Genomic DNA, 11,114 nt, shown 5'->3' with positions numbered 1-11,114 from the left:
TTCCCGGCGTGCACCGCGCCGCCCCCGTCCCCCGCCCCGACTCTCTCCCTCTCGCCACGGGCCCTCGACGGCCGGCGACGCGAAGAGGGCGGTTGGCGGGTCCGGCGGGCCCAGTGAGCTGCTCCCGCCGCAAAGCCTCCCTGCCCTTCTCCGCCGGCGGCCGCGCTACGACCGTCGGCGCGGCTGGCGGCGGGACTACAGCTCCCAGCGTGCCCCGCGGCGGACTACAGCTTCCGGCAGGCTTCCGCCTCAGGACTACGACTCCCAGCGTGCCTCGCGGCGGGGCCGCGCCTCCCGGAGGGCCTGGCGGGGCGGGACTTCAGCTCCCAGCGTGCCCCGCGGGCGGGCACCGGAGCAGCATGGCGGCGCTGGCGCGGTGGTTGCGCGTTCCGCTGCGGCCGGGCGCGGTGCGGTGCTGCCGGGCGCTGTGCGGGGCCACCGAGGCCCGTCCTCCGCCCCCGCCGCCTCCTCCCTGTCCCCCTCCTCCTCCTTCCTCCGGGGGTCGGGCGCTGGCGGCGGCGCTGGGGGCCGGGGCGGCGGCGCTGGTGCTGCTGTGGGCCCGGGAGGGCGAGGGCCGCCGGCCCGCGCTGCCCGCGCTGTGCGCCGCCGTGCCCGCCCCGCCGCCGCCCGCCTCGCCCCGCGCCGCCTTCAACTTCATCGCCGACGTGGTGGAGAAGACGGCGCCCGCGCTGGTCTACGTGGAGATCGTGGGCAGGTACCGGCACCGGGCGGCCGCCCCCGGCCCGGTCCGCGGCCCCCTGCGGAACCGGCGTCCCCGCTACCCGACGGGGAGCTTTCCCTCTTGACCCTGTCCCGGTCCCCTCCCGCTCTGTCCTTCCGAGAAGGGTCTGGTCCCGTCCTCCCCACACCCCCCAGGGAGGGATCCCCCGACCCTCCCCGCTCCCTCGGCTGAACAGCCCCCCCCCCACCAGGCTCCCTGCACAGCGCACCCCCCCGCCCCGGCCACCTCCGGGGCCTCCGCTGGCCTCTCCCGCGGCCGCCCCGTCTTGCATCCCAGGCAGCCTGAACCAGGCATGACATCCGGGTGGGGTCCCACAAGTGCCGCAGGAGGGACCGATCCGTCCCCTCGCCCCGCTGCCTGCACACGCAGCCGGTGCGCGGTCGGCCTTCGCCACAGGGACGTGCCGCTGCCGCACTGCCACCTTCTTGTCCTCCGGGACTGTTTTGGCGAAGCTGCCTTCTAGGCAGCGGCCCCAGGCTGTCCTGTGGCACAGGCTTACTCTGTCCCAGGAGCATGACTTTGCGTTTACCTTTGAACTCCATAATGTTCCTGCCATCCCGTGTCTCCAGCCTGTTAAGGCACCTCTGAATAGTAGCTCTGCCCTTCGGCTTGTTGACTGCTTCCTCCAGCGTGGTGTCACCTGCGGGCTTGCTGAGCATGTGTAGTGTCTCATCCTCCAGTTCATGAACATGAAAGCTGTTAAATGGCGTTGGCCCTTCCCTCGGTTCCTGAAGCATGGTGTTAGTAGCTGACCACCAGCCAGACTTGGGCCCTAGTGGTCCAGCCAATTTTCCGTTCACCTGGTCTGATTATCAGCCCACGTCACCTACGTGGCTAGAAGGGTACCACGGCAGACCATGCTGAAAGCCTGCTTAGGGTAAACAATATCTACTGCTCACCCCTTATCTGCACAGTCACTCGTCTGACCGCAGAAGCCAGCCAGGTTGGTCAGCCATGATTTGGCATTGCTAAGTCTGTGCTGGCTGTTCTTAGTCCCCTTCTTGTGTGCTGTGTGCCAGGAAGTGGTTTCTGGGAGCGTTTGCTCCGTAACTTTCCCAGAGATGGGGGCGAAGTTGACTGACCTGCAGTGTTCAGGACCCTCTTTCTTGGCAATTTTGCAGGCTGGTGTGACGTTTGCCTTTTTCCAGCCATCAGGAGCCCCCGTTTACCACTGTGACGTTTGAGCCCTCACAGGGACATCAGCCATCCCCCTCATGTGTATCCTGTCTGGTGCCATGGACTCATGCGTGTTCAGCTGGCTGCAGCGATCCCTCCCTTGATCTTCTTCTGTGTAATGCTGCATTCCGACAGACTGCCTCAGGGCACAGGGACTTGGGAGGCCCAAGGAACAAGGCAAAAAGGCACCCATCGCCTCAGCCCTTTCTGTGTCCCGTGTCACTAGGTCCCTTCCCCCACTCAGCACCAGGCCTTCCCGCAGAGGTCAGGGTGATTGACATCCCCCATGGGGACCAGGGCCTGCAGTCATAAGTCTTCCTCTAGCTGTCTAAAGAAGATGTATCCATCACCTCCCAAGTCGTTATTACATGCTCTGAGGCAAGGCTCTGTGTGTTCAGGCTACTTCTTTGTGCAGATCACAACCTCTTCTACTTAGCTCCTTGCTGCTCTTTCCCAAAGAGCCTGCGCCATTTTTTGCAGCTCTCCACTCATGTAAACTTCCCACCATGCCTCTGTAGTCCCAGTGGGATCGCACCTTTGTAGTTGTGCGTGGACTCCTGATTCCTCCTTGTTGCCCTGTTGCGTGCGTGTTTGTCCGGGCTCTTGAAATGGGGACCTTTCATGGGGAAGTGAAGGAGCCTCCCCCAGCATGCTGTTTCCCAGACGTCCTCACTGTCCCCTGCTTTTTTCCAGGCCTACCACTCTGGGCCACCCGGTCTGCCTGGCCCCTGCCTGCCCTCCCTCCCCAGAGTCCCTACCAGTCCCCTCAGGGTCACTTGCCACCCCTTCCTGACCTGTGCCCACCTTGCAGGCATCCCTTTTCAGGTCGTGATGTGCCCATCTCTAACGGCTCGGGTTTTCTGGTGTCTCCGGATGGGCTTATTGTGACCAACGCACACGTGGTGGCAAACCGGCGGCGCGTGCGGGTGAAGCTGGCCAGCGGCGAGCAGTATGATGCCGTGGTGCAGGACGTGGACCAGGTTGCAGACATTGCTACCATCAAGATCAAGCCTAAGGTGCACATTGCGGTTGTGGAGACGCTCCCTTCATTCCCTCCCATCCGCTCACCATCCTCCTCTCTTCCAGCATCCGCTGCCCACCCTGCCCCTTGGGCGTTCCTCCGAGGTGCGTCAGGGAGAGTTCGTGGTGGCCATGGGCAGCCCGTTCGCCCTGCAGAACACCATCACCTCTGGCATCGTCAGCTCTGCCCAGCGGGGCAGCCGGGAGCTGGGCCTGACCGCCTCTGACATGGAGTACATCCAGACTGATGCTGCTATTGATGTAAGGGGAGCTTGCGGTGCACGGTGGGTTGGCACCTCATCCCAGCTGCCCTCTTTGGGGAGGGGGGAGCTGGGGAAGGGCTGTGGGTGCCATGAGGTCAGAGGAGGCGGACACAGAGCACTGGGAGATGAAGGGATTCTGGCCGGTCACCCAGGCGCTGGCTGCGTTTCTCGGCCTGACCCTGTTTTCTGGACTCTTGCCTCCCTGCCGCGGGTCCTGCTGTGTGAGGATGTTGCTTTCATGGCCTGTTTACTGCTCTCTCCTCTGCTGCAGTTTGGGAACTCCGGGGGCCCCCTCGTCAACTTGGTAAGTTCTCCTGCTTGCAACTTCGCTGGCCGGGGCAGAAGTGTGCTGTGTGCCCTTCAGTCTGTGCCCCCTGGGGCTTGGTGCCAGGAGGGAGGGACGGTGCGTGCTCCAGGCTCCTTGTGAGGAGGAGCAGGGGATCGGCCCAGCGTGGGAGCCCTGTGCAGTGTCTGTTTCAGGGAGGCTGAACTGATGGGACTCTGGTGAGGCCGGCTTGGCTGATGCTGGCAGGGCAGAGGGAGGGGCTGCGTGGGATGCAGCCCATGGGACCAGTCCCCACCCAGCCTCAGCAGGGTTGGGCAGGCAGCAGAAGCAGCAGGCTGGGAAGGGATGGGCGCACAGGCGAGACTCCAGGCTTGCACAGTAGTTCCCCTCCTCTCCCCAGCGATGCAGGCTGGATAGCAGAGAGTCTTTTCCCCTGCAGGATGGCGAAGTGATTGGGGTGAACACTATGAAGGTGACATCAGGCATCTCTTTTGCCATCCCCTCAGACCGGCTGCGGAAGTTCCTGCAAAAGGAGGAGCAGCGCAAAAGTGAGTTGCGTGCCTCCTTGCTCAGGTATTGGGAGAAGGAGGAGGATGAAAGAGGGAAGCTCTGGCACAGCTGGGCTCCCTCTGAGAGAAGGGCAAGGAGAGTGGGAGAAAGAGTCTTTGGGGGTAAGAAGATGCTCCTATCCAGCATGAAACTCCCCTCTGCCATGGGAAAGCTATGCTGCTACTTCCCTGCCCACAGGGGCCTAACAAACTGCAGGGAGGATGCTGGCCTGCATCTGCTGCAGATAAAGACTTTTAAAGTGTCTCAAGTAGCTTCCACTTAAGTCCCCAGGAGTAGGTGAGGTGGTTTTTTTGTTTGGTTGGTTTTTTTTCATTAGATCTCAACATATGGGAAAAAAGGGAAAGGATGACCTGGAAACTGGGGCCTGCTTAGCCTTGTGGGTACTAATGGAAATGCAGGTGCAGGATTCAGCTGTATCATAAAGGAAAAGTAGTTAATTTAGTCATGTAGAACATCGCCTCTTTTTGTTCCTTTGTGTTTGTGATAATTTATTTAATGCAGACTCTTGCTATCTGGTTCTCATGTTGACACCGTGCAGTGATATTCTTAGTCAAAAAATGACAACTCAAACCAGGAAAACAAACTATGCAGTAGCTATAAAGCTCTAACTGGTAAAGGGAACTTAAATAAGCTGTTGGTAGGGAATCAGAATGACTCCCTCCGCACGATGTCTGCCTTGAGGTATATGGGCTTTGTGACTCGTCTGGTTCAGCCCAGCACTATTTTGAGTGCCTGTCTGTTTTCAACCTTGTCATTTGATGTCCTTTCCTTCGACAGGCTCTTGGTTCGGCAATGCAGAGACAAAGCGCCGTTACATAGGGGTAATGATGTTGACTCTTACACCAAGGTATGTGTTCTAAGGTCGGGGGCTAACAGACTGGTCTTGTTGGGGCATGGTGACTGTGCGATGGGATCTTCCAAACTAAGTGAGAGTGCCTGTTTTTGGGAGGATTGTCTTCACACCTTAAGCATTCACTCTCAAATCTCTTTGTGCTCGTGTTGTGTTTAGGCCCTAGGCTGTGTCAGAGGAAAATTAGAAGCTTGCAAGTTTCTACACTTGTGGCAGAATCTGTCAGCAGATAAAGAGTCCCTGAACCTACCCCCCAGAGTGCCAGATCAGTCTATCATTGTCATTGGGAGGAGTTCGATAAGGAGCCCTTGCAACACAGCATGAATGAAAAGCCACCAGAAATGTGTAATTAATAGATACGCAATGTGCCAAATGAAAGTTGTGATGAAGCAGTTGGGCAAGTTGTACTCTCTGGGAGGAGGGATCTACCAGGTGAATTGCTGTGATGCAGAAACAGTTCTAGAATGTGGGACTTTCAGAATAAGAAATGGCAAGTTTGCCTGCAGTAGTCGGCTGAGGGAGGAGGTAACCGGGTAGGAGAGCAGGCTGTGTTGGCACACATGGCGTGGCTGCCACCCAGGAGGTGGTGTGAGGCTCCTGGGTTTCAGGAGGAAGGCTGGGTGCTGCCTCTGGAGAGAAGTCATCATGGTGCTGACTGGTACAACACTGGCAAGTGGGAAGAGGATGACTTCTTGTGGGTCTGAGACTCTTCACAGCCTCCTGGCTATGGCTGGGGGAGGGCATTGTGTTACCTCTGCATCTCAAGGAACGCCCTGGTCAGCAAAAAGGACTGCAGATAGACAACCTGCTTGGGTCTGATAGAGGCATCACCTGCTACCCTTGCTTCAGCTGGTCCCTAAGATGTGCCTGTGGCCTTGGCTGCCAACCAAGCACCCTGAGATAGGTGCCCTACAGGCGGTGGCAGCTGTGCCCTGCTGAGGGCTGGACAGCCCTGCACAGAGCTCTGCTCAGGGCTGCGACCCCTGGGAGGCAATTGCTGCAGGAGCAATACCTGAATGCCTGCCAGCAGCCTCCTAGATGCAGCAAGTGCACGTGTTAGGAGTGGACCTGCACTCTCACCTCTGAGAGCAGTTCTTTTCAAGGACAGAGTGCCTGCTCTGGTTCCTTGGCTCTTGCAGCCATCTTTCACGAGACCTTCAACTGACTCTTGGGGCTCAGCGTGCTAGTGGGGTTGGTGGTTGTAGTGTGCTTGGCAGAAACACCTTTCAGGGCAGTGCTCTGCCCTTCCTATATCTCTTGTGGCTCCTGCGTGTTGGTTGAGTTTGTGGGCTGCCTGCACCTCTGGACACCACGAGCAGTTTCTGGGGTTCCTGCCTGGGACACAAACAGAGAAGCAGATGCTCTGTGCCTCCTGAGATTCAGGGCGGTGCGGTGGGTAGGGGTACACTGTCAGCATCGCTGGCATGCCCCATAGATGCCCACATGGCCAGTAGATGGTGCTGGTACTCAAAACCTGTGGGATGTGGGAGCCCAACCTCCTCCTCCTTCACTGGACAGGCATGCAGGACGAAGTCTGACAGGGAAGAAGCGTGAAATGCTTAGGACGTGGCTCCTCAGAAGCGGGTCCAGCTTCAGCAGAGCCAGTGAGCAGTCTGGCAGCTGGTCCTGGGAAAGCGTCCGACTGCAAAGCTTGTTTGTGCCCTGTTGCTGGGAAGATCTCCCAACAAGGGATTGCTTGCCTTGGAATTGGGTGATTGCACTGTCTGAACATGCTCATTTGAAAGGCCAGAAACTTGCCCTAGCACAGGAATAAGGAGGAGCTGCATGTTGGGTACAAGCTCCTCACCATCCTGGTCCTGCTGCACAAATTGTCTGGCAGGCAAGAGCTTCCTGAGACACCAAGCCTTTGCTCCGCTACCTGAAGGGAGCGGAGGTGTGCCAATGGCTTTGAGCTCAGCTGTAGTGGAGCTCATAGGTACCCTTGCCTTGGCCACAAAAAGCCAGGGGAAGAGGCAGGGCCCTGGCTAGCACAGCCCTCTGCAGTCATCTTACAGCATGGAGTAAGTAGGCACTGAGCAAAGGACTTGAAAATGGCAAAGGAAAGAGACGCTGATTATTTGGAACAGGTTCTACAAGAAACCGCTGCTGGGGTGTATCGATGGTCAGGGGTGTTACTAGAGGGACGTCCAAAACATGGGTTGGTTCTTCATGCAATGTGTGATAGAATTTGCTGATGTCGTAGGGTTCAAAAGACCAACTAGAAAACTTTACAGAAGAAAAATCTTACTGGCTTCCAAATGCGAAGATGCAGTGTTACAGCTCAGGAGCTTCTTGAGCCAGGCAGCAGGAGGCCATAGGCATCTGGGGAATTATCTCATCTGCAGCTGGCATTGTAAGTGATAGGGTGCTGGGAAAGATGGACCCCTCATCTGACTGACCTGTGGACTGGGTCTGGCTGGGATAGAGTCATTTTCTTCATAGCAGCCCACATGGTGCTGTGTGTTAGATCTGTGACCAAAACCGGTGGTAACACACAGATGTTTTAGCTGTTGCTGAACAGTGCTTACTCAGCATCAAGGCCTGCCCTGTTCCTCAGTTGGCACCCCCAGGGAGGGGGCTGGGAGGGGACAGTTGACCTGAACTGACCATGCTGTATGACATCATGCTCAGCAATAAAACTGAGGGGAGTTTTTCCAGGGTAGCCATTGCTCAGGAATTGGCTGGACATCAGTCTGCTGGTGGGAGGTGGTTAGTGAGTGCCTTTGCATCACTTGCCTTTTTTTTTTTTTTTCCTCCTTTTTTTTTTTTTCTTTTCTTTTCTTTCTTCGCCTGTTGAACTATCTTTATCGAGACCCACAAGTTTTCTTGCGTTTGCCCTTCAAATAGTTTCCCCCATCCTGTTGGGGGAGTGACCGAGCAACTGGGTGGAGACTTAACCTGCCAGCCTGGGTTAACAACCCATGGCAATCAGTGCAGCCACACTTAGTGCTATGTAGCCTAAAATCATGTATTTACTACATTAGTACAGAGACCTGCTTAAGGGCATGTGTTGTTCAGCTTTAATGACTGGGGCAAAGAAGCAGACTTGACTTAGTAAACATGCAGACCACATCAAATCGGTAGTTCTATCAGTAGTGCCTAGTGACAGGACAAGAGGCAACAGGCACAAACTGAAACATGTGAGATTCCATCTAAACACAAGAAATCACTTTTTTACTGTGAGGAGGGTGGTCAAAGCCTGGCACAGGTTGCCTGGAGAGGTCAGAGAGTCTCCAACCTTGGAGATACTCAAAACCTGACTGGGCACAGTCCTGGGCAACCTGCTCCGACTGAACCCACTTGAGCTGGGGGGTTGGGATAGATGATCTCAAGATGTCCCTTCCAACCTCAACCATGCTGTGATCCTGTGAAATCAAGAAGGGATGGCGGCTTGCAAAGGTCTGTGAAAAGGTACAGTAGAGTTCAGCAAGGACTGTTGCGAAGTGGGGAGCTATAACTGACTAACTGAACCTGATGAGGAGCAAGGAGCTGGGCAGAGAGACCATGAGAATTTCTGGGGCTGCACTGGATCAGAGCTGATGCGCAGTGTGTGAGGGAAGAATGCTGTTTACATGATGCACAGTTCCTCCACTCTGGTGAGATCCAGCTGGAGCGCTGTGTCCAGTTCTGGATGCTTTCAGGAGGGGTGAGGAGCGGTTGGAGAGAGTCCAAAGAGGAGCAGTGAGAGGTGCAGAACTTAAGCTAGGTTTAGAAAACCTAACCTGTGGGAAGATTGGAGGAACTGGGATCGTTTAGTCTATAGACTCCGGAGGAGAGATGTGGGTATACATCTGCTTGACACGTCTGACAAAAAGAGGGGGCATAGGTTTTGTTATGTGTCCTACCCACCAAAGGCAGAGAAGTGAAACTGCAGCAGGGGAGGGGTAGATCTGATACCAGGAAGGGTGGTCTGATGTGGGGCTGCTCAGACAGGGGATGTGCATCACCAGCAGCTGTGATCTGGCTGGCAGCTGCTCTACTAGTTTGCAGCTCTCCCTGGTGTAGTTAGGACTTTAGTCCTCTAGTTTTTGACAGAAAGATGGTGGTGTTTGGATGCCCCTGGGCTTTGCAGCTGGTTGCTTGTGCTTAGCAGCATGCAGGGATGCAGGAGGAGAGGTTCTGCGCTGTGGTCTCCAAGCCTGTGCAGCCGTGGTGGGGTGGGAGCCCTGCTTTGCCTCCCAGCTCCTTATCTAATACTGATTTTCCCTCTGCAGCATCCTGGCTGAGCTGAAGCTGCGTGACCCCAGCTTCCCCGATGTCTCCCATGGAGTGCTAATCCACAAGGTGATCATTGGCTCCCCAGCCCATCAGTAAGTGCTGCCCTGTGCCTTAGGGGGTGGCATGAGAGAGCAACTACACAGGATGAGATGTATTTAGCTCTGAGTGTTTTGCTCCAGAGCAGCAGGGCTTGGGCCCTGCAGCTGTCAGTCTGCAGCAGAAACCAACTGGTGACCCTTGCCCAGGCTTAGTGTCCAGTTGGCCAAGGTACCTGTGTAGCTGGAGGAATGCCTGGTGCAGCAGCCCAAGCCTCCTGTAGTGCCTGGCTCTCCTTCCTTCTGGGAAGATGAAGCTGAGTGTCTGCTTCGCCCACTGTGCACTTCTGTCATCATTCTCCCCACAGGGCAGGGATGAAGGCAGGTGACATCGTGCTGGAGATCAACGGGCAGGCATCGCGCCGCGCGGAGGATGTGTACGAGGCAGTACGGACGCAGCAGAGCCTGGCCTTGCTGGTGCGCCGTGGCTACGACACTTTGCTGGTGAGCGTTGTCCCTGAGGTCACGGAGTAGCGGTGCTGTCACGCAGGCCGCTGCAGGCGCTGGCTGGCGGTGCTGGCCGAGAGCCGAGGACGTGGGACTGAGCCGTGTCTGTGCGCCAGTCAGGGAGAGACTGAGAGCTTGTGAGGGACTGGAAGAGGCCAGGCAGAGGGGCCCGGCCCCGTGCTTGGGTGGACTCGTGGTGCAACTGTTCCCCTCTGTACTCAAATAAAGCACTTTTCTAGGGAACCCCAGTGCCACGTGGCCTCCTTCCCACGGCAGCAGCGGTTGCCTAGTGGAGTCTGGGCTGTGTGGGACCCTGCCCCTCCTGTCAGTCTTCACGAGTCCTTCCAGCTGGGGAGGAGCACACTGGCTGTGCCTATAGGGACCTCCTCGGTGTTAGAGTAGAGGTGTCCTACCACCCACTCGGTACCGCACAGGCTGGAATCCGACTCCTCTGTCTGTAACACGCGGGCATGCGTTGAGCCGTGGCTCATGAGGCCACCTCCTCTGCGAGTGAGAGCGGCTCTGGAGCTGCTCCGGGGCAGGCTTTGCCAGGGCGGCTCTCCCTGCCTCCCTGGTGAGCCAGCTGAGGTGGTCCTCGGCAGTGCTTGCTGCTGAGGCTGTGCCCACAAGGCCAGAGGGAGATGGCAGATGAACGTCTGGTCAGATTGTTTCCGCTGGGAGCATTGCAAATGCTCTAAGGTCTGCATCCACATCTGCACCTGAGAAGCAGCTTTCCAGGCTGTGGTGAAAGGGGTGTCGATGCTGGACTCTGAGATGGCTGGGGCAGTGTCTCCCTGGCCCTGATGTTCGGGAGAGCCGAAGGTGGGAGCCTGTGCCAGGACTATGCGTACCTCCTTGGTGCTGCCTGTCCCTCCCCCAGCCCAGTGTGTGTCGGTGCTGGAGCACTGCTCTCCCACGCACACAGCCTGGCCCCTGGGGACAGTTGGGGCCCTCCCTGTGCTCTGCAGCTGGTGGCCGAAAGCCCAGCCGGCCCTTCTGGGAAGGAGCAGCTCTGTCTGTTCCTCGCCTTCCTGGAAGAGCCCCTGCTCCGCTCCGGCCCCTGCCAGAGGCTGCGGGAGGCAGGCAGTTCGGCAGCAAGGGCTGCTTTGAGGGGCTGTGTCCGGCCCAGCTCCGGCGGGAGGAGTGCGCGTGTTGAGCCAGGCCCTGCCCGTGATGGGGCTTCCGAGCCCTCGCCCCTGCCTGTTATTTTTAGAAGATGAAAGAACCATAGTTCCTTGGGGGTGCTGTGGTGAAGGGCGGCTCTGAGCCGCTGCTCCCCCCCCCTGCGCTCCTCCCGCCCCAGAGAACAGGCCTCCTTTCAGGCGGCCCTGGCCTCGCCAGAGGAATTTGCTCCCCTGGCAAGCCCCAGCCAGCTGCTTGCAGGGGAAATAGCTGAGACGCCGGGCGGTGTTTCTCACATAGCTGCTCCGGCTGCACTGACCGCAGT

The 11,114-nt window shown here is 57.6% G+C and overlaps 1 protein-coding gene across 1 annotated transcript; it reads left to right on the top strand.

The window, feature by feature from the left end:
- Nucleotides 1–323: 323 nt before the first annotated feature.
- HTRA2 (HtrA serine peptidase 2) lies at nt 324–9,910 on the top strand. The gene is made up of 8 exons (XM_041121841.1): nt 324–715; nt 2,730–2,934; nt 3,005–3,199; nt 3,473–3,505; nt 3,927–4,035; nt 4,835–4,904; nt 9,122–9,217; nt 9,529–9,910. The coding sequence occupies exons 1-8, from the start codon at nt 360–362 to the stop codon at nt 9,692–9,694; spliced, it is 1,230 nt and encodes a 409-aa protein (XP_040977775.1). The 5' UTR covers nt 324–359; the 3' UTR covers nt 9,695–9,910.
- Nucleotides 9,911–11,114: the final 1,204 nt, after the last annotated feature.

The sequence above is a fragment of the Aquila chrysaetos genome, unplaced genomic scaffold, assembly GCF_900496995.4.
Source record: "Aquila chrysaetos chrysaetos unplaced genomic scaffold, bAquChr1.4, whole genome shotgun sequence".
In the NCBI taxonomy this organism is placed as follows: domain Eukaryota; kingdom Metazoa; phylum Chordata; class Aves; order Accipitriformes; family Accipitridae; genus Aquila; species Aquila chrysaetos.
This window is presented reverse-complemented; position numbering and strand designations above follow the sequence as displayed.

What these genes read in the sequence shown, in the direction of transcription:
- HTRA2 (XM_041121841.1), top strand. Translation starts at nt 360, where the DNA reads ATGGCGGCGCTGGCGCGGTGGTTGCGCGTTCCGCTGCGGCCGGGCGCG. An exon ending in ATGTTGACTCTTACACCAAG is followed by an intron (nt 4,905 to 9,121) that starts GTATGTGTTCTA and finishes TTCCCTCTGCAG; the next exon opens with CATCCTGGCTGAGCTGAAGC. An exon ending in ATTGGCTCCCCAGCCCATCA is followed by an intron (nt 9,218 to 9,528) that starts GTAAGTGCTGCC and finishes TTCTCCCCACAG; the next exon opens with GGCAGGGATGAAGGCAGGTG.